The 22715-nt window shown below is 49.0% G+C and overlaps 1 protein-coding gene across 1 annotated transcript; it reads left to right on the forward strand.

Moving 5' to 3' along the window:
• The first annotated feature begins 952 nt into the window (after nt 1-952).
• Nucleotides 953-14289, forward strand: LOC138811188 (cytochrome P450 2B4-like). The gene is made up of 9 exons (XM_069998863.1): nt 953-1158; nt 4566-4728; nt 4866-5015; nt 5821-5981; nt 6957-7133; nt 9429-9570; nt 10506-10693; nt 11486-11627; nt 12808-14289. The coding sequence occupies exons 1-9, from the start codon at nt 988-990 to the stop codon at nt 12987-12989; spliced, it is 1476 nt and encodes a 491-aa protein (XP_069854964.1). The 5' UTR covers nt 953-987; the 3' UTR covers nt 12990-14289.
• The last annotated feature ends 8426 nt before the right edge of the window (nt 14290-22715 follow it).

Here is a 22715-nt window from a genome sequence, read left to right on the forward strand (position 1 = left end):
AAAGAAACAGACAGGGGTGGGGGAGGAGGATTGGGTGGGGGGACAGGGGGAGGATGGGAAGGGATGGGAAGGGGAAACAAAGGAGGAGGCTACAAAGCTTGATAAGAAATGTACTCATTATCTTGCCCATGTAATTGTAACCCCTCTGTATGGTATTTTCACAATAAAAAAATAATAAAAGAAACAGACAAAGAAACAGAGAGAGAGAGAGAGAGAGAGAGAGAGAGAGAGAGAGAGAGAGAGAGAGAGAGAGAGAAGTAACAGAGAAGAGAGAGAGAGGAAGCAAGAACTACCCCCACTGCAGACACCAGGGTGGGCAGGGGGACCCCTTCCCTCCCTCTCAGCAGAAGTCAGAGACCCAAGGACCCCACATCTGATTGGCTGCCGCAGTGTCCCTTCTGGCCCCTCTACCTGTGGGCCTTACAACTCTTGAACTCCCAGTGGGAGCAGGAAGACCCTGGGAAGAGCCCCATGGGTCTCCAGGGAGGCCTTGGGTGGATGGGGGTACGGTGGGGCTGGGGCACAACTTGCATGCACATAGGTGCATGCACATACACACACCTGGATCTCACACAAACGACCCCCTCCACAAGCTCCACTAAGGCAAGCACAGCTTCGGCATGGTAAAGCAGATGCCTTTACTACAGGAGCTCCCGCCCAGGCTTGGATACAAACACACAGACACACAGACACACACTCACACACTCCCCCATTCACACAAACACACTTGTGCACACACACTCACTCACACTCGTGCACCCCTGCCAAATGGTTTCTAGGGCTGAGGTGGGGGAGCAGAGTGGCCAGGCTGGCTGGGCAGGAAGCAGAGGAGCCTGCACCCCTCCCCTGAGCTGGCACTTGGGGACAAGGGGGCGGGGAGGGAAAAGGCGGGAAGGGGAGGCGTGGCCAACTGGGTGAGGAGACTTGATCAGAATAAAAGGGCAAGTTCAAGGCTGGGCTGAAGTGGACGCCACCCAGCCCGGGATCATGGAGCTCAGCGCCCTCCTCTCCCTGCTGCTCCTCACTGGCCTCCTCCTTCTCCTGCTCAGGGCTGGCTCAAAGGCCCGTGGTCGCCTCCCTCCAGGGCCCCGGCCTCTGCCCTTGTTGGGGAACGTTCTGCAAATGGACAGACACGGGCTCCTGAAATCTTTCCTGCAGGTGAGACAGGGCTGGACAGAGCCTGGGATATAGGTGATGGGGGGATTCCTCCACTTGGACAAGAAGGGAAGTGGGGATCACACAGCAGAGAGAGCGATGACCCCTCTCCAGACGCAGGGGTTGGGTGAGGGGGGAGTAGGAGGGGGAAGAGCGAGGAGTCCAAGGCAGGATCCTGAAGCATGACGGATGGTGGTTAGGTTGTCAGAAGCAATCTTGCTCTGTTGGGAAGTTCTGGGGGCTACTGTTCCCAGACAGGGTGTCGGGGTGTCAACTTGTACTCTCCTCTGTCACCCTTTGCTATGTCCTTGGGTATATGTCCTGAAAGAGAGAGACAAACAAACAAACAAAGAAACAGGGTGGAAGTAACAGCCAAATCGGTTTTGTTGTGATCAACAAGGGTGAGCAAAGTCTGGCAGGAGTTGGTGACGGGGTGGGGGGGGAGGGTAGAGGGGGGAAAGGGCGGGTCTACTGCCTGTCAATAAAAGCCTGATGAGGGGGTCCAGCACAGAATAGAGCCCAGAAGAGCCATTGCATTTTTATTGTATTCTTTTTGCAGTGTCGAATATAAAACCCAGAGCTTTGCTCACGCCAGACAAGTGCTCTACCCCTGAGTACTGGATTTTTATATTTTTTCTCCTTAATGAAACAGGGTTAGCCTTGAGTTCACATTGTTCCTGTTTTTGTCTCCTGAGGGTTGGGATTACAGGAGTGTGTCACCATGCTTGGCTCCTCCAGTGTTTCAAACATGTGCTTTTGTGCTTATAAGGGAGGCCAAGAGAACACTCTGCTATTAGAACACAAAGGTCCAGGAAGGGTTTCTGTAAGAGATGGGACTTAAAGCTGGGTGCCAGAGGCTCACGCCTGTCATCCTAATTACTCAAAAGGCTGAGATCTGAGGATTGTGGTTCAAAGCCAGCCCAGGCGAGGAAAGTCTGTGAGACTCATTATCTCCAATAAATCACCAGAAAACTGGAAGTGGCGCTGTGGCTCAAAGTGGTAGAGTGTTGGCCTTGAGCAAAATAACTGAAGGACAGCATCTAGGCCCAGAGTTCAAGCTCCATGTCCAACAAAAAAAAAAAAAGGGAGAAGGAAGTTAAACGGAGCCTCTAAAAGTGGATGAGGGGGCGAGGATGATCCCGAAGAAGAAGCCATTCTGGAGGAGTTGTTCCAGAGAAGGCTGAGGTGCATGGAAGAGTGGGTTTCCGTCCACCCATGGTGATGAGGCAGCCATTCAATGGTGATGGTAGAGCAAGAGCTTGGCCTAGCCAATGCCAAAGGTCATGGAAGCAGCAGAGTGGCCTCAGAGGGTGGGCAAGATGGCTTCTCACAGGTGAGTTTGTTTCCTGTTGATATCACAAAATGCTTGAGGCTGAGAACTTGGCAAAGTCAAGAGGTTTATAACTAACAATGGCTTTTGGCAGCTGATCTCATTCCAAGATCAGGCTGGCTTTGAACCTCGATCCTCCAGATCTCAGCCTCCTGAGTAGCGGGGATGACAGACATGAGCTGCCGGCACCCAGCGAACACTCTGGACTTTCAGATGTTTGTGTTGATGCTGGAATGAGTCACGCTCGTGGGAGGGCAGGAATGCATCTTCCATGCAAGGACATGGATTTTGGGTTTCTGGGGGTGGAATAAGATGATCAGAACAGCTGCGTGTTTTCCTGTGGAGGCATAAAAGCAACACAGCAACAAAACTCCAATGGTATCAACAACACAATGCATGAATCATATGAATTGAACTTGATAAGCAAAACGAGTTTTGCAGCATCATGGCCATGTAGAGAAGGTGGGCATTCTCCTAAAGTTGAGACACAGTGGTTGAAATGTTGGGGAAAACTAGCCAGATGCCAGTGGCTCACGGCTGTCTTCCTAGCTGAGATCTAGAGGATCGTGGTTCAAAGCCAACCCAGGCAGGAGAGACTGTGAGACTCTTACCTCCAATGAATCAGCAAAATCGCTGCAAGTGGAGCTGTGGCTCAAGTGGTAGAGTGCTAGCCTGGAGCATAAACGCTCAGAGACAGTGCCTAGGCCCTCAGTTCAAGCCCCAGGCTTTGTATGCATGTGAACAAACATGCATGCATGCATGCACACACATGTGCATACACACAGAGAATTGGTGAAAACCCAGTGTTTGAGCTGCAGATGAGATTACAGCCTCCAGGAGCCGAAGGCTTCACACTAAACCAGACTGGTAAAAGTAAAGATCCAACCAGAGGGGTTACAATTACATGGGCAAGGTAATGAGTACATTTCTTATCAAGCATTGTTGCCTCCTCCTTTGTTTCCCCTTCCCATACCTCCCAGGAGTTAGTTTCTTGAGTGATTGCTGAGATTACAGATAGGCACTACCAGGCTTATTACTATGATTATTTGAGTCAGGAGTGAAGTTGAGCCGGGTGCTGGTGTGAGCCTGTCATCCTAGCTACTCAGGAGACTGAGATCTGAGGATCACGGTTCAAAGCCAGCCTGAGCAGGAAAATCTGTGAGACACTTATCTCCAATTCACCACTAGAAAACTAGAAGTGGTGCTGTGGCTTTGGTGGTAGAGCACTTGCCTTCAGCTAAGAGCGCAGGGACAGTGCCCAAGCCCTGAGTTCAAGCCCCATGACTGACAACAACAACAACAACAAAAGTGAAGTTGAACATCACCCTGAAGAGTGCACAGCCTGAGGAGATTGTAACAGAACACACAGACCAAGTAAGACCAGAGCCTGCTCCTGGGTAACCTGCCACCTCCCACATTCTAGTCATTATCCTGCTGCTGGGCATTGGATGCACCTGGGTCTAAACTTCCTGTAAGTAGCACCAAAAGACAAACCAAATGGGGTTTTTGTGTCTCGCTGCTTTCACCCCCACATTCTCTCTTCTAATTTCATCCCTGTTGTCGGTGATAGCGGTAGACTGATTCTTTTCATTGTGTAACATTCCACCAGAGGGATCAATCACTGCCTGTCTTATAATTATATGTATCTTATATTCATTTGCTATATTTATTTTTTTGGTGGTACTAGGGTTTGAAACTCAAGAGCCTCATGCTTTGCTGTGCAGGAAACTCTGCCACTTGGGCCTTACATACAGCCCTTTTTTTTGATTTTGTTATTATTACTATTTTTTCTCAGTCACGGGGCTTGAACTCAGGACCTGAGAACAGTCCCTGAGCTTTTGTGCTCAAGTCTAGCACTCTACTACTTTGAGCCACAGCTCCATTTCTGATTTCCTGGTGGTTCATTAGAGCTCAGAGTCTCATGGACTTTGCTGCCTGGGCTGGCTTCAACCCACAATCCTCAGATCTCAGCCTCCTGAGTAGCTGGGATTACAGGCCTGAGCCATCAGCCAGGGGGCCGGCTGCATCTAATGGTTTGCACAGTCTCATAAGGAGCTAGCAGCAACTCTTGCCTTGGCAGCTTCGAGAACGGTATGGGGATGTGTTCACCGTGTATCTGGGATCAAGGCCGGTGGTCATGCTGTGCGGGGCGGACACCATCCGGGAGGCCCTGGTGGACCAGGCTGAGGCCTTCTCTGGCCGAGGGACGATCGCCAGTGTCCAGCCAATCTTCCAGGACTATGGTGAGGGCTCTGCAGGATGTAGGGGAGAAGGTGGGAAGGGGGAGAGGAGGACCTGGTCTCCTTGGATCTTCCTCCTGTAACTTCTGCCTCCATGACCCCATGCCCCCTCCCCTTCCCCCTTCTCCCTGCCTGGATAGGTGTGGTATTTGCCAATGGGGAGCGCTGGAAGGCCCTTCGGCGGTTCTCTCTGGCCACCATGAGGGATTTTGGGATGGGGAAGCGGAGTGTGGAGGAGCGGATCCAGGAGGAGGCGCAGTGTTTGGTGGAGGAGCTGCGGAAAACCAATGGTGAGGCCCAGGCCCAGGGAGGAGGGGGATGGGCTGGGGGGGAGGGGGAGCAATTGAGAGACAGAGCTGTCCATGTGAGCAGAGAGCTAAGGATGAAGACGAGAATGAGAGACACCCAGGGAGAGAGGCATGATTATTGATTATTGATGATTATGTTCAAGAATGCCTTATCAGCTTAGCTATACTCAGGAGGCCAAGATCTGAGGATTGCAATTTGAAGCCAGCCAGGATAGAAACATCTGTGAGACACTCATTTCCAGCAAGCCAGCAAACAAGCAGAGATGCAGCAGGGTGCAGGTGATTCATGCCTGTCATCCTAGCTATGCAGGAAGCAGAGATCTGAGGATTTACCATCCAAAGCCACGCCCATCAGGAAAGTCTGTGAGATTCTTATCTCCAACGAACCACCAGAAAACAGAAAGTAGTGTTGTGACTCAAAGTGGTAGAGTGTTAACCTTGAGCAAAAGAGCTCAGGCTTGGAGTTCAAGCCCTAGGGCCAACAAAAAAAGCAGAGATGGAGGCATGGTTCAAGTGATAGAGCTCCAGCTGTGAACAAGAAAGCCAAGGGATGGTGAGAGGCCTTGAGTTCAAGCCTCAATAGCACACACACACACACACACACACACACACACACACACACACACACACACACACACACCACAACACAAAGAACCAGAGTGGCACAGGCAGAGAAACAGGGGAGACAGATTTTTAAAAAATGCTCAGTACTGAGCAATGCAGGAAAGTCACACACAGAGGGGGAAACTGATCCCCAGACTCCTGTGTCCCCCACTTCTCCTCCCAGGGGAACTCGTGGACCCCACCTTCCTCTTCCAGTCCATCACAGCCAACATCATCTGTTCCATCGTCTTTGGAGAACGATTTGACTACAAAGATCGCAACTTCCTGCACCTCCTGGACATGTTCTATCAGAGCTTCGCGCTCATCAGCTCCTTCTACAGCCAGGTGTGGACGGGAGGGGAGAGACGCGGGCAGAAGGGCCCGCACAGGGTGGAAGGGAAAAGGAGGATGTGTTTTGGAGGCTCAAAAGGAATGGAAGAGGGGCAGAAACTACAGGGGGAGACAGGGAGGCTGAGATCTGGATTTAGGGAGAGATGGTGAACAGAGAGAGAGAGAGAGGTAAAGAAAGAAAGGAAGAAAGAAAGGAAAGAGGAAAGGAAGGGAGGAAGGGAGGGAGGAATGAAGGTGAAAAGGAAGGAAAGAAGGAAGGAGAAAAGGAAAGAAGGAAAAAAGGAAGAAGGAAAGAAAGGAGGAAGAAAGCAAGGGAAGGAGGAAGGAAGGAATGAACCAGGGAAGGAAAATGGAAAGAACGTAAAGAAGGGAAGGAAGGAAAGAGGAAGGAAGAAAGGAAAGAAGGAAGAAAGGTGGAAAGGAAGGAAGAGGGAAGCCAGCTGAGAGTCAGAGAGATGACAAGAGAATGAGAGCTTGGCAAAGAAAGGAAAGAAGAAGATAGGAAGAGTTAAGTATAAGAAGACAAGACACAGCCAGGCGCTGGTGGCTCACGCCTACAATCCTAGCTACTCAGGAGGCTGAGATCTGAGGATCACGGTTCAAAGCCAGCCTGGGCAGGAGAGACCGTGAAACTCCTATCTCCAATAAACCACCAGAAAAACCGGAAGCGGCGCTGTAGCTCAAGTGGTAGAGCGCTCGCCTTGAGCTGAAGAGCTGAGGGACAGCGCCCAGGCCCAGAGTTCAAGCCACACGGCCAACCAAAAAAAAAAAAAAAAAAAAAAGAAGACAAGACAGAATAGAGGCAAATTGTGCAAGACAATGTATGTGTGTGTGTGTGTGTGTGTGTGTGTGTGTGTGTGTGTGTGTGTGTGTGTGTGTGAGAAAGGGAGGGAAGGGGGGAGTGAGGGTTCCACATGAAGTGCCCCTCCCTGACCCCGCCCCGGATCTTCTGGCCCCTGCATCCGGCAGGTGTTTGAGCTTTTCTCCAGTGTCATGAAGCACTTCCCTGGGAAGCACAGAGAGATCTACAAAAACCTGCAGGAGGTCAATGCGTTCATTGCCCAGCGTGTGGAATGGCACCGGGCAACCCTGGACCCCAGCATGCCGAGAGACTTCATCGACACCTACCTCCTGCGCATGGACAAAGTAGGCGCCACGGGAAAAGGGTGGCAGCCAGAGAGGAAAGGAAATGGAGGAGAGGAAGAGCAGAGAGTGGACAGGATAGAGATAGGGCGATAAGGAAGGAAGAGAAGGATCAATGCAGACATCCATTATCCACCCATCCACCAACCATCCACCAATGCCTCCACCCAAGATCTATCATCCATCTACCCAACACCCATCTACTCATTCACCATCCATCTTCCACTTTCTCCATCCATTCACTTACCCACACATTCAACCTCCCATCCATTTATCTACCCAACCACCCTTTTATCCATCAATGCATCCACCCATGCCCATCCATTCCTCTAAACAATATCCATCTATTCACTCATATCCATCATCCATCCACTTATCCACCCTCCACACATTCATTCACTTATCCAGCTACCCATCTATCTATTCATCCACCCATTCCTTATCCACCGACTTATCTATCCATTCACTTATCCACCACTGTGCATCCACCCACGTATCAACCCATTGATCAACATATGCAACCACTCTCATATCCACCTCTCCACCCACTTACCCCCCCCATCCATCCATCCATCCATCCAACCATCCATCTATCCATCCATCCAGAGAAGGGGACTGTCAGAGGAAGATGTGCATGGTAAAATAAAACAACAGTAAAAAGAAAACCCCAGGGGAAAAAAGACCCACAGATACAGAAAGAGAATGGGAGAGAAAGAAAGTGAGAAACTGGAAGGGGTGTGGGGAGGAGATAACAGTGTTTAAAAAGAAATGTATTGGGCTGGGAAGGTGGCTCAGTGGTAGAGCGCTTGCCTTGCATGCTTGAGGCCCTGGGTTCGATTCCTTAGCCCTACATAAGCAAGAAGAAAAAAAGCTGGAAGTGGCGCTGTGGCTCAAGTGGTAGAGCGCTAGCCTTGAGCTGAAGAGCTGAGGGACAGCGCCCAGGCCCAGAGTTCAGGCCCCACGACTGGACCCAAAACAAACAAACAAACAAAAAAGAAATGTACTCATTGGGCTGGGAATGTGGCTTAGTGGTAGAGTGGTTGCTAAGCATGTATGAAGCCCTGGATTAGATTCCTTAGTACCATAAACAGAAAAAGCTGGAAGTAGCACTGTGGCTCAAGTGGTAGGGTGCTAATGTTGAGCAAAAGAAGCTCAGGGACAGCAGGGTGCTGGTGGCTCACACCTATAATCTTAGCTACTTACGAGGCTGAGCTCTGAGGATCAGGGTTCCCAGCCAGTCCTGGCAGGAAAGTCTGTGAGACTCTTATCTCCAATAAACCACTAGAAAACCAGAAGTGGTGCTGTGCTTTAAGCTTCAGAGCACTGGCCTTGAGCTGAAGAGCTGAGGGATAGTGCCCAAGCCCAGAGTTCAAGCCCCACCATCCACAAAAAACAGAAGCTCAAGACAGTGCCCAGGGGCTGGCTCAGTGGTAGCATGCTTGCCTTGCATGCATGAGGCCCTGGGTTCGATTCCTCAGCACCACATAAGCAAAAAGAAAAAAGCCGGAAGTGGCACTGTGGCTCAAGTGGTAGAGCACTAGCCTTGAGCTGAAGAGCTGAGGGACAGAGCCCAGGCCCAGAGTTCAGGTCCCACGACCGGACCCCCCACCCCCCAAAAAAAGTGTCCAGCCCCTGAGTTCAAGCCCCAGGACTGGCCAAAAAGTATACTCCTTACTTTGCTTATATAACTGTAACATCCTCCCCATCACCTTTACAATGTATATTTGTGTGTGTGTGTGTGTGTGTGTGTGTGTGTGAGAGAGAGAGAGAGAGAGAGAGAGAGAGAGAGAGAGAGAGAGAGAGAGAGAGAGAGAGAGAGAGAGAGAGAGAGAGAGAGAGAGAGAGAGAGAACCAAAGAACAGGAGAAGCCAGGTGCTGGTGGCTCATGCCTGTAATCCTAGCTAGGCAGGAGGCTGAGATCTGAGGATCACATTTCAAAGCCAGCCAGTCAGGAAAGTCTGTGAGACTCTTATCTCCAATTAAGCACCAGAAAACTGGAAGTGGCGCTGTGACTCAAGTGGTAGAGCACTTGCCTTGAGTTGAAGAGCTGAGGGATAGCACCCAGGCCCAGAGTTCAAACCCCACGACCAACAACAATAATAACAAAAAGAATAGGAGAGTAAGATAGAGGGAAGAGAGAGCCAGAGACAGAATTGAATGGTTGATGTGTTCAGCACAGCAAAGCAGGTAAAATAACATGAATCCTAAAACAGGGAGGGAACCCGGAGACTCTGTACCTTCCCACAGTGAGGTCTCTGTCTCCTCTGATTTCCCTCCTCCCCTGTTCCTCTAAACCAGGAGAAATCCAACCCTCACACTGAGTTCCACCATCAGAATCTCATCATTTCCTTGCTCTCGCTCTTCTTTGCGGGCACCGAGACCAGCAGCACCACCCTGCGCTATGGCTTCCTCATCTTGATGAAGTTCCCCCACGTCGCAGGTAGGGCAGCCGATCGGCGAGGTCTGCAGAGCCTCTGTGGACTGCAGAGGTGGGCAAGGCATGGGAGAGATGCTGGCCTCTTATTCCAGCATCTCTCCAGGCTGTGGACGACCTCTTAACTAAGCTTGTCCTCTGCTGGGCAAAGAAAGAATTGTTGATTCCTTCTTCCACTCCTTTGTCACATTGCTTAAAAAATTGAACTATCCACTCATCAATCTACCCACCCATCCACCCATCCACCCATCCACACACCCATCCATCCATCCATCCATCCATCCAATCACCATCCATCCATCCATCCATCCATCCATCCATCCATCCATCCATCCATCCATCCACTCTATCCATCTGTCCACCAATCCACTCATCCACTCATCTAGCCAATCAACCCATGCATCTATTCATCCATTCACCCAACCAACCATCCATCTATCCATCCACTCATCCACTCACCCATCCATCTGCTCATTGATCGATTGATTTACTCATGAGTACCCAAGGGCACACACTTTTAATATTATTATTATTATTTTTGGGTCCGGTCGTGGGGCATGAACTCTGGGCCTGGACACTGTCCCTTAGCTCTTCAGCTCAAGGCTAGCGCTCTACCACTTGAGCCACAGTGCCACTTCCGGCTTTTTCTTTTTGCTTATGTGGTGCTGAGGAATCGAACCCAGGGCCTCATGCATGCAAGGCAAGTGCTCTACCACTGAGCCACCTTCCCAGCCCCACAAGGGCACACACTTTTATGTCGTGACATGCTGTGAATTTTTGCTGCGTCTCCGCCTGCCCTGTCCCCTAGAGGACTGTGCTGAGGGCATCGATCACGGAGCTACTCGCTGCAGGTTGTCATGACGTCATGAACACTCGGGAAACAGTGTCCTCGCTGCAGTGTCTCCGTGAGGTGCAGCTCACTGTCCCCCTTGTCTGTGCAGAGAGAGTCCAAAAGGAAATCAAGGAGGTCATTGGCCTTCACCGCCCGCCAGCCCTCGATGACCGCACCAAAATGCCCTACACCGACGCTGTCATCCACGAGATCCAGAGGTTCTCTGACCTCCTCCCTATCGGGGTGCCTCATGTGGTCACCAAAGACACTGAGTTCCGAGGGTACATCATCCCCAAGGTGAGGCAGGCTGGGCCCTCCCTTCCTTCCCTCTCCCTTCCCCTCTCCCTCCTCCTCTCCCTCCTCCTCGACCTAGTCCTCATCCTCGTCCTCCTGCTCTTCCTCTCTCTCTTGCTCCTTCTCTGTCTCTTTCTTTCTCTTCCTTCTTCTCCTCCTCCCTTCTCCTTCTCCTCCTTCCTCCTCTTCCTCTTCCTCCTTTTCTTCTCCTTGCCATTCTTTTTCTCTGTCTCCTCCTCTTTCATCTTATTCTCCTTACCCTCCTCCTCCTTCCTCCTCCTCCTTTGCCTCCCCCTCCTTTTTCTTCACCTTGAACTCAGTGCCTGGGGTCTGTTCCTGAGTTTTTGTGTTCAAGGCTGGTGTTCTACCACTTGAACCACAGAAGATAAGAGTTTCATGGATTTTCCTATCTGGGCTGGGTTCAAACTGAGATGCTCTAGATCTCAGGTCCTGAGTAGCTAGGATTATGGGTGTGAACTACAGGTACCCAGGTTACCTCTTCTGTCCTTAACCCTCTATCTCAACTTGTTGCTATTTGTCAACAGGGTCTCATTATTTTTGTGAAACTTAATCTATTTTCTTACATGTGAGTGTATATATAATGTGTATATATATATATGTATATATATATACATATATATATATATATATATATATATATATATATATGATGCTACTGGCTTTTGAATTTGGTTTTAGGCTGGCTAGGCAGGTGCTCTACAGCTGAAACCACACCTCCAGTCCAGTCCCAGAAAAAGCAATATCTTTGATCTTTGATCTTGTAACTTTTTCCAGAACACTGAAGTTTACCCTATCCTGAGTTCTGCTCTCCATGACCCACACTACTTTGCAAAACCAGATGAGTTCAACCCTGACCACTTTCTGGATGCCAACGGGGCACTGAAGAAGAATGATGCCTTCATGCCTTTTTCCATTGGTAAGTGGAATCCTCCATTCCTTTCCCGGACACCAGAGGGCAGGCCCGACCCTCTTCCTGAGACAGACAACAGCAGGTGCTTGTTTATTGAGCATATAGCATATTCTAGCTGCTTAGTCTGAACCACCCCCATTCTGTCTGCACTACAAGCTGGTGAGGGGACTTGAGAGGTTAGATTATGTCCTAAAGACATAATCTGGGCCAGGCACCAGTCACCCTAGCTACTCAGGAAGTTGAGATCTGAGGATCACAGTTCAAAGCTAGCCAGGGTAGGAAAATCCTTGAGACTCTTATCTCCAATGAACCAGCAAAAAGTCAGAAGTAGAGCTGTGGCTAAAGTCACTTAGCCTTGAGAAGAAAGAGCTCAGGACAGCACCAAGACCTTGAGTTTAATCCTCAGGTCTGGTGTGCATGCGCCCCCCCTCCCATCAACAACAACAAGGAAAAGAAACATATAGAGGCTTCCTACTGCAGACACACTGAATTAATAGACTACGAAAGCCAAGGAGATATCAAGGGTGTCCAAGTAGCCCTAAGGAAAAAGAAGGAAGAAAAGCCAGTCCCAGAACCAGTTCCAGGAGAAGGGCCTGCTTGAGCCCTCCTCACCACCCGCCTCCTCCATTCTAGAGGTGCCAAAGGATGTTGCCCATGCAGGCGCGATTCCCCACCCACCCCACCCACATTAGGATTCCTCATGGGAACCAATGTTGCGCTAACAGTCTATAAAACCTACTTTTCAGCTGGGTGCCGGTGCTCACACCAGTAATCCCAGCTGCTCAAGAGGCTGAGATCTGAGGATTCTAATCCAGCCCAGGCAGAATAGTCAATGAGACTCTTAACTCCGATTACCACCAAAAAAGTCAGACGTGGAGCTGTGACTCAAATGGTAGAGCACCAGCCTTGAGTGAGAACTGCTGAGAGACAGTGCCTAGGCTCTGAGTTCAAATCCCAGGGTGGGCACAAAAGAAGTAGAGAAATGCACACAGGACACCCACCTCAACTTTTCCTCCCAGTGTCAGAAGGATCAGGACTCTCCCCTCCCCTCAAAAAAGATGTACCCCTAATCTCCAGTCTGTGGTCTATTCCATCTGAAGGACACAGGCATCTGGGTGTAAGGATGAGGCCAGGCCAAGACTCTGCCCTGTCCCAGCACCCACAGGCTGCTCTTGTGTGCCCACAGGGAAGCGCATCTGTCTTGGTGAAGGAATTGCCCGGAGTGAATTATTCCTCTTCTTTACCACCATCCTTCAGCACTTCTCCTTGGCCAGTCCCGTGGCTCCGAAGGACATTGACCTGTCCCCCCGTGAGAGTGGCGTGGGCAGAGTGCCCCCCACCTACCAGCTCCGCTTCCTGCCCCTCTGAACAGGCTAGCAGAAGAGGGCTCAGAGGATTTTGAGGTCATGAAATGTCCCCCACCTCTGTAGGAAAGCCTTATCCACCATCTTGGATGTGAACAGTCTCTCATGTTCATAGCTTGACCAGGCCTTTCTTCTCCTCTAAACAATTGCAAGCTGGGTGCTGATGGCTCACGCCTGTAATCCTAGCTACTCAGGAGACTGAGATCTGAGAATCAAAGTTCAAAGCCAGCCTGGGCAGGAAAGTCCATGAGACTCTTATCTCCAATGAACCACTGAAAAACCTGAAGTGACGCTGTGGCTCAGGTGGTAAAGTGCTAGCTTTGAGCACAAAATGGCTCAGGGCTAGCACCCAGACCCTGAGTTCAAGCCCCATAACTGACAAAAAACATTTCAGCCATTAGAAGCAATCATGCAAAACAACAAGAATGATGACAACCACAAAGCCCCTTTCTTGGGTATACATATCCAGAAGCAGGGCTGAGAGGAGAAATTTGGCTCAAGATCCTTGTGTGGTTATGTTTCTAAGCCACTGTCTAATGCAAAATGGCGCTCCCTTGCTCAGCTCCATGCCCCGCCCCCCCCCCCCCCCCATCCATTGGCTTCCTGTGCTCTGCAGGATATGTTCAAGGACTCTGCCTATGCCTTCTCAATACTCAACTTCTCTGCCCCAATGGGGTGGGTACAATGGCCACGTCTGTCTGTGTCTCTCTCTTGCTCATTTGCTCCCTCCCTTTCTCTTTGTCTGTCCTAGGGCTTGAACCCAGAGTGTCATGTTCTTACTTCATTTTTCACTCAAAGGTGATGCTCTACAACTTGAGTCACACCTCCACCCAACTTCTAGCTTTTTTTTTTTGTTTTTGCTGGTTCGTTGGAGATAAGATGCTCATGGATTGTTCCTGCCCAGGAGGAAGGGAGAATGTTGGTTTTGAACCATGGTCTTCAGGATCCTCAAATCTCAGCCTCCTGAGTAGCCAGGCTGACAGGCATGAGCCCCCAGCTGCACACTGCTCTTACAGATGCACACGAGACCCCTAGCACACAATGGCATCGGTGGTGTGTGGTCACACTAGCGTGAGTGGAGGGACGGGGTTCTGTGTGACTCCAGAATTTGTCCAAATTCTTCCCTGGGGCCACCCCTCGCCCTCCATGTAGATCGCAAGAAAGATGCACAGCATGCAAAATGCACTGCTTTCCAATGTGGCGTTTGGCTCATTCACAGAGTTGCACCATGACTGGTTCTGAGTTCAGCACATTTTGGTCATTCCTTCCACAACTTTGCACCTAATAAAATGATCATCCCTCAATTCCTGCCTCCCATTCCTCCCTCCCCCAGTCCTTGCACCCAGCAACGGGCCTGGTGTGGACTGGCTTCTCTATTCGGCAGATTTTCAATAAATACAATCAGAGAAGGTGGCTCAGTGGTAGAGTGCTTCCCTTGCATGCATGAGGCCCTGGGTTCGATTCCTCAGCACCACATAAGCAGAAAAATCCAGAAGTGGCGCTGTGGCTCAAGTAGTAGAGTGCTAGCCTTGAGCTGAAGAGCTGAGGGACGGAGCCTAGGCCCAGAGTTCAGGCCTTATAACAGACAAAAAAAAAAAAAAAGAATCAAACAGGTGATCCCCTGTGTCTGCTGCTTTTACTCCACATGATACTTTCCATGTTCCTCCTCAATGAAAAGGATCATAACCACCCAAGGCCATAGCCCTCTGGCACCTACGTTCTCACCTTCCTCCCCTACTTCTCTCTGAACAAGCTTCTCCTTAATCCATGCCCCTGAGTGGTGAGATTCTTATATTGGCACCTTGGAGTACCTACTCTTTCTTTCTTTCTTTCTTTCTTTTTCCTTCCTTTCTTCCTTTCTTCCTTCCTTTCTTTCTTTCTTTCTTTCTTTCTTTCTTTCTTTCTTTCTTTCTTTCTTTCTTTCTTTCTTTCTTTTTCCTTCCTTCCTTCCTTCCTTTCTTTCTTTCTTTCTTTCATTCTTTCTTCATTATCATCTGTCTATTCATCTATCTCTAGCTATCCATCTCTATCATCTATCTATCTATCCATCCATCTGTCCATCTTTTTATCTATTTTTGTGCTAGTACTGGGGCTTGAACCCAGGGCCTTACATCATACTTAGCTCTCTATGCTCAATGCTAGTACTCTACCACTTGAGCCATTGCTCCACTTCTGGCTTTTTGTTGGTTCATTGGAGGTAAGAGTCTTATAGACTTTCCTGCCCTGGCTGGATGTGAACCATAACCCTCAGATCACAGCCTCCTGAATAGCTAGGTTTACAGCCCGAGTCACTGGTGCCTGGCCTTTTTGGAAATTTTTGTGTGCACACTCATTAAGGAAATTGGGTGACAATTTTCTCTTTTTGTGATGTCTTTTCCAGGTTTTGGTTATAGGGTCTCATACTGGCTTCATAGAAACTTCAGTAACATTGTTTCCCTTCCTATATTTTTTTTTGGGGGGGGAGGAGGGTGGATAATTTGAGGACCATTTTTTAGGATTTTTTTATTGTAAAGATACTATACAGAGGGTTACAGTTACATGAGTGAGGTAATGAGTACACTTCCTATTGAGCATTGTTACCCCCTCCATTGCTTTCCCTCTACCATCCCTTCCCTCCCTACCTTCCCCGAGGTTCTTTTTTTTTAAATTGTGATTAAGTGATTACATAATTTCCCAAATTTCACAGTATTGTGGAATAATGATGCTCATTTAAAGTCACAAGTTCATTCTAACTTTCCTGGAGCAAATTGTCTATCACAGTCTATAACATATAACGGTGTTCACATGTTATACACCATATATGTGATCAGCAGCATGGGGATATTTAGTAGTGGTTTGACCAGATGAGTGGAAGTTCTTTGTTTCTTAAGTCCTGTTAGTTTTGTCGTATCACCTAACATTTTGGATTTAGCATCCACTTATCAGGGAGACCATGTACTGTTTGTCTCTTTGCTCTTTGCTTACCTTGCTCAACATGATTCCTTCTAGCTCCATCCATTTCCCTGCAAATGCCATTATTTTGTCATTTCTAATGGCTGCATAATATTTTGAGGACCATTTTTAAATCATAGCATAGTTTTGCCTACAAATATCTGATAGATTTTATTCGTGAGTCCATTTGGTCCTGAAGGAGTGATATGTGGCTTTGCCTTTTCATATTACTTGTGTTTCTAGATTGTGATTTGCACATTGGTTGGGAGCAGATTTCTCTTGTATTTCCACTCAGATGAGAAGGAGCTGACAGCAGAATCTGGTTAGAAGCCAGATGTCTAAATGTAGGAGGGTGAGAATAAACCAGTGGAGAGAGCAAGGTTCAGAGAGGGTGGGGGAAGAGGGAGAGAGAATGAATTCAGGCGAGTGCATGCATATGCGCATGCACGCGCACACACCCATTGCCTTTAGAAAGAGCTCTTCACAGAATATTCCACAATGCTCTGTAAACAGAGTATTCTGCTTACAGAACATTTTGTATTTGTGTGAATATTCCACAATACTGTAAATAGAATATTCTGCTTACAGAACATTTTGTGTGTGTGTGTGTGTGTGTGTGTGTGTGTGTGTGTGTGTGTGTGTGTGTGTGTGTGTGAGCTTCGGCATTTACCAAACACTTGACATTTCACAATGCTTGGTTCTAGACAGCAGAGTTGAGCCCTTAGGAAGACTGGGAAGTCTACACAGTGACTTGTAAATTCCACACATTTTGATTTGTTTGCCAATACCTTGTCCACGTCGATTGTTATGAGGTAACTTTTTTCCTCTCATGTTGCAAAGTACATATTTTGTGAATTCTTAGTAATGTTCACAAAGAGTTTTCCGTTTTCCCCACCCACCATCAAACAGGCTGACAAGTGTTTGAGGGGAGCTCATGCACTGCTCCCCTGTGACCACTAGGTGGTAGCAGAGTGCCAAGTGGAGATTTGGCCATCAAACCAAGGAAACATCCCTTTGTTGGTGGAATTGACATTAGTGCAGGAGAGGATTAATAAACAGGGTGAGGGCAGACAGTGATCGGTGCTGTGAAGAGACAGCTAAAGCTGGGGGCCACTAGCTCAAGCTTGTCATCCTACCTACTCAGAAGGCAGAGATCTGAGCATTGGGGTTCAAAACCAGCCTGGGCAGGAAAGTCAATGATACTCTCTCCAATAAACTACAGTCAAGCCAGAAGTATAGCTGTGGCTCAAGTGGTAGAGTACCAGCCTTGGGCAAAGAAGCTCAGGGATAGTGCTCAGGCCCCAAGTTCAAGCCCCTCTACTTGCATGAGCGAGAGAGGGAGAGAGAGAGAGAGGCAGACAGACAGATAGAGGCAGAGAGACAGAGAGATAGTGTGATAGAGTGAAAGAGAAAGAGAGAGCTTTGGAGGTGGGAGGAGGCAGTACCTGGAACAGGAAGGGAAGATCAAAGCTGTTCCTCCTCCATGGATGGGAAGTGAGGAAGAGGAAGAGGAAGGGCTTGGAACTCTGCATGGGCCTTTATAAGGCACTCCCAAAATAACCTAACATCTCCCACTAAGCCCTGACTCTTAAAGCTTCTACCTCTGTCCACTCACACCCAGTTGGGGCCCAAGCCTTTGTTGGAGGACATTCAGCGTCCAAACCACCACACCAGCCCCAGCCCAGACCCCGGCGGCATCGCACCTGCCCAGCCACAGCAGCCTGCGGTCTTTTAAGTTAACTTGATGTCAAGTATTTATGGAGCAAATTTCCCGTTTTTGTTCATCATGGGGTTTGAAGTCAGGGCCTGGGCACTGTCTCTTAGCTTTGATGCTCAAGGCTAGCACTCCACCACTTTGAGCCACAGCTCCATTTCTGACTGGCTCCAACATTTTATCAAAGAGATTATTCTTTTCCCTTTGGCTTCCTGTCAAAATTAAGAATTGGAATCCGGCTGCTGGTGACTCACGCCTGTCATCTTAGCTACTTAGGAGACTGAGATCTGTTGATTGTGGTTCAAAGCCAGTCCAGGCAGGAAAGTCCCTGTCAGACTCTTATCTCCAATCAACCACTAGAAAGCCAGAAGTGGCACTGTGGCTCAAAGTGGTAGAGCACTAGCTCTATTAGTGGTAGAGCAAAAGAGCTCAGAGTCAGTGTCCAGGCCCTGAGTTCAAGCCCCACAACTGACAAAAAAATGAAGAAGAAGAAAAACCAACAAGAAATAGGAAGAAAGGAGAAGGCCCCTTCCCAGAGATTTCCCCAAGGGTGAATTCAATATATTGTACCCAGGGGAGAGATTATGAGTTACATAAACCCCCTGCCAAGGAATCTGTTCCTCTGATGTCATTACAGCCTGCACACTCGAGCTTCAGGATGCTCAGATTTCAGTTTCACCTCCCAGAAACTATTTAGGAAGGATCTGAAGCCGAGGAGCGAACCTCTCTCTCCGTGTGGCCCAATGGACCTAGGAGGGGCCTTGACCATGTTTCTGGCATTCAGTGTGTCTTGTCTGTTCATCCTCATGGCCTGGAATCAAATCAACAAGGGAGGAAAGCTGCCCCCAGACCCCACCCCAATTCCTTTCCTGGGGAACGTGCTGCAGGTCCGCATCGATGCCTTTTTCACTCTTTCATGAAGGTGAGTCTGTGGGCCTCCCCCCACAGGAGAGGAAGCCATGAACTCCACAGCCAGGTGCCCAGGGCGAAAGCACACATAGGGGACACACTTGGTTGGCCATCTTAGAATGTGGAAAACAATCCCAGAACCAGAAACTTCATGAGAACTTACTTGTGCATCGGGGTACATCTCTGCTTAATGTCAGGAGTTTGGAAGACAAGGGCTCTTCTTGTGGTCAGATTATTTTACAAGTTGGAGGGTCAGTTTCTCAAGATTCTAGAAAGTTAGTGTGGGTGCCAGTGGTTCATGCCTGTAATCCTAAGTACTCAGGAACCTGAGATCTGAGGATGCTTTTTCAAAGCCAGCCTGAGCAGGAAAGTCTATGAGACTCTTCCCTCTAATGAACCAGTAAAAAAAAAAAGCTGGAAGTGGGGCTGTAGTTAAAGTGGTAGAGCACCAGCCTTGAACAAAATAGCTCAAGGACAGTGCTCAAGCCCTAAATTCAAGTTCCAGGACTGGTAAAAAAAATTCCTCTCCTCCTGGCAACAAGCTCAACTCAACCACATCAGCTACTCTTCCTCCCCAGGGCTTTTCTTTGTGGTCCTTCCTTGCCCACCACTTTTCCAGGGTTGCTGTGGACCCCTCCCCACTTCCTGGATCCTGCTCCCCCAACTTTGACCCCATTTAGAGGACTCTGTGGCTTCTCCTAGCCTAGGATCGTCTCTCTGCAGGACACCCCTTCTCTCTCAGCACTACTCCTGCCTAGAGGGTCCCCTTTGACGCTGAGACCCCTTGCACCTGCCTTCTTTTCCCTAGCACTCAGGGGACCCCCCACCCTCTTGCTTCCTGCCCAGAGCCAGAATGTTGCCAGGCTCACTCACCCTATGAGATTTGAGCAGATGGCTCCAGGCACAGTTGGAAGAAGTTACCCAGTAGAGGCAGTGGCTGCAGCGTCCATCTCTGCAGGTCGACTTTCTCCCCTCCTCCCAGGGGCTGGGCCAGAAGAGATCAGGCGCAGGAGGGTGGAGAGGGCGGGGCAGGGGCGGGGCTCCAGCATGCCCCACCTCCTGGCTGGCCAGCTTGTCTCTCTTGGTGGTCAGATTTCTCCTAGGAATCCAGCCTGATGTTGGGGACACATGCATGAGAGGATAACCCAGGTCACCCCGGCCCTCCTCTTACTTCCCTTTTTATTCTGGGATCAGATTGGGGGCGGGGCGTGGGGCCTCCAGATAGGAAGTAGTAGTATGTAAATAAAGGGACTGTGGCCATCTGAGGCTTGGTTTGCTTGCAGCCACCTGAACCTGATGCTATTGATTCATCGTTCTATTTATTTCCCTGGAGGCCACTTGCTGTGGGGTGGCAGAGGTGGGGTTAGCAGCTTCTTAGGAAAAGCCAGATGCCTTGAGTTCAGCAGCCTTGCTTCTAGGTGCCAGTTAAATCTTTTGTACCAGCAAGTTTGTGTTCAGGAGTTTTAAATTTATTTTTATTTTCTTGCCAGTCCTGGGGCTTGAACTCAGGCCTTAGGCACTGTCCCTGAGCCTCTTTGTGCTCAAAGCTAACCCACGACCGCTTGAGCCATAGTGCCACTCCTGGCTTTTTCTGAGTAGTTTTTGGAGGTAAGAGGCTCACGGGCTTTTCTGCCCAAGCTGGCTCTGAACTGGGATCCTCAGCTCTCAGCCTCCTGAGTAGCTAGGATTACAAGTGTGAACCACTGGTGCTCGGCTGTGTATTCAGGATTTAATATGAACACCACTTCAGCCTGATTGAAAATAGAGCCAAGTCCAGATATAATAAGCAATACAAATAAATGCCTTGCTGTGTCCCAGTGTCTCATGCCTGTCACCCTCACTACTCAGGAGGCTGAGATCTGAAGATCTCAGTTCAAAGCTAGCCCAGGCAGGAAAGGTTATGAAACTCTTATCTCCAATGAACCAGCAAAAAGCCAGAAATGAAACTTTGGCTCAAGTGGTAGAGTACTAGCCTTGAGTAAAAAAGCTTAGGGGGTGGGCACTGGTTGCTCATGCCTGTAATTCTAGCTACTCAGAAGGCTGAGATCTGAGGATCATAGTTCAAAGCCAGCCTGGGCAGTAAAGTCTGTGAGACTCTTATCTCCAATTAACCACTAGAAAACTGGAAGTGGTGGTGTGGCTCAACTAGTAGAGCACTCACTTTGATTTGAAGAGCTCAGGGACAGTGTCTAAAACAAGTGCCCAGACCAAGAGTTCAAGCTCCATGACTGACCAAAGAAAAGCTTAGGAACAGTGCCCAGGTCCTGAATTCAAGCTCAAGAACACACACGCACGCACACGCACGCACACACACACACACACACACACACACACACACACACACACGCAAAGGCACTGCAAAAGAAGAAAGCTTGGTATTTCTGTGTCCAGTGCACATGCTTCTCTCCATGCCTTTCTCCCCAGGGTTGGAGGAAGGACAGGACTAATAACATTTTACAAGGAGGGATGGAAGCTGCCCCCAAAGAAAAGAGAAGCAGAGCATCTGCCAGGCAACAATGTCTGTGACTGTGGCCAGCCACCATTTGCTGTCCTGAGAAAATCATCAGCCACCCTTCACTTGCCTGTACCTGTTTCCTAATTGTGCTCTTCCCTTGTCCCTTTCCCCAGCTTTTTTTCTCTCTCTGTTTTCCTCCCTTTTTTTTTTATACCACTACTGGGACTTGCACTGAGGACCTTGTGCTCTCACTTGGCTTGTTCATTCATTGGCTGGCACTCTACCACTTGAGCCATACCCCTACTTCCAGCTTTTTGCTGGTTCACTGGAGATAAGAATCTCATGGACTGTCTTGGCTGAGCTGGCTTAGAACTGTGATCCTCAGATCTCAGCCTCCTGAATAGCTAGTGTGACAAGTTTGAGCCACCAATGCCTGGCCATTTCTGGTTAATTTTTTTGTCAGCTGTGGGGCTTGAACGCTGGGCCTGGGTGCTGTTCTTGAGCTTTTGAGCTCTATCATTTGAGCCATAGCACCAATTCAGGTTTTCTGGTGGTTAATTGGAGATACAAGTCTCACAGACTTTCCTGCCCAGGCTGGCTTTGAACTATGATCCTCAGATCTGTCTCCTGAGTAATTAGGATTACAGGTGTGAGTCCCGGCACCTGGCTATGGTTAATTTTTAATAGATGAAATCGAATGGACTTTACTGCCCAACCTAGCCTTGAACCTTGATCCCTAGGATCTCAGATTCTTAGAAGCTAGGACTATAGACTTGAGGTCCTGGGGTTCCGCTCTGAAGAAATGATTGAAGGATAACTTGACAGCCTCTAAACATTCACCCCAAAGCAACAAGTGTACAGAACAAAGATGTAGAGGTTGCTACAGGAAGATTTCACAGTAATTGAGTCATTCTGGGTGGATCCTGGCCTCCCTCCCAAGCTGACTCCTCACCCCAGGCCAGGAGATACACCCATACCACATGTGCTTCAGCTGCCAAAGGCCAGGGGCCTCTTCCACTCTCCCCCACAGCTACATCTCAGCAGAGCCTGGTACCAGCGTTTGGCAAGGCTTAAGTGAAAGCCTAGCTGAGTACCATGGATTGTTCTAGAAGGCTGTCAATCCTGAGGTTCCAGTAGGCTGGGTGTTGGAGATACAAGTTCTAGAAATTGCTGGAGATTATTTTGTTCTAGATCCTCCAAGCCAATGGTCTGCAGCTGGCCTTACTATCCTAGGTTAAGCCATGGCCTGTCTCTCTGGCCACTGCAGTGAACTCACTCCTGGATCTTTTCTCCTACAGCCTTGCTTGTCTTTAGTGGTTTCTCCATTCATTTCTTCCAAGCTGTTCCACCCAACACATAGAACTTTAGGAAGTGGAATTTCAAGAGCTTGGCTGTTTCCCCAGGCCTTGTACCAAAGGCATTCTGGCTGGGAACACTGTTAGTTGACCTTTGACTACCAACTGCTGTCTCTAGACACATCCTTGACCTCTATGGCTTCAGGTACTCCTACGCCATTCTCTCAGACACTCTCCTCTCACCCCATCTACCCAGTCTCCTTGAAAGAGGAGTTTTCAGAACCCAGGCTCAAAGTCTAGGAGTTGCACATGTCAGATTGGGTCACTACCCCTATCCACCAAACTAAAAGACAGAATGAAGGGCAGAGAAAGGGGATTTATTACCTGGCAGCCACAGGAAGGTAGGCTTTAAGATCTCTTCAACCA

The sequence above is a fragment of the Dipodomys merriami genome, unplaced genomic scaffold (genome assembly GCF_024711535.1).
Source record: "Dipodomys merriami isolate MVZ:Mamm:240054 unplaced genomic scaffold, mDipMer1.0.p SCAF_52, whole genome shotgun sequence".
In the NCBI taxonomy this organism is placed as follows: domain Eukaryota; kingdom Metazoa; phylum Chordata; class Mammalia; order Rodentia; family Heteromyidae; genus Dipodomys; species Dipodomys merriami.

What these genes read in the sequence shown, in the direction of transcription:
- LOC138811188 (XM_069998863.1), top strand. Translation starts at nt 988, where the DNA reads ATGGAGCTCAGCGCCCTCCTCTCCCTGCTGCTCCTCACTGGCCTCCTC. An exon ending in GCCAATCTTCCAGGACTATG is followed by an intron (nt 4,729 to 4,865) that starts GTGAGGGCTCTG and finishes CTGCCTGGATAG; the next exon opens with GTGTGGTATTTGCCAATGGG. An exon ending in GAGGGTACATCATCCCCAAG is followed by an intron (nt 10,694 to 11,485) that starts GTGAGGCAGGCT and finishes AACTTTTTCCAG; the next exon opens with AACACTGAAGTTTACCCTAT.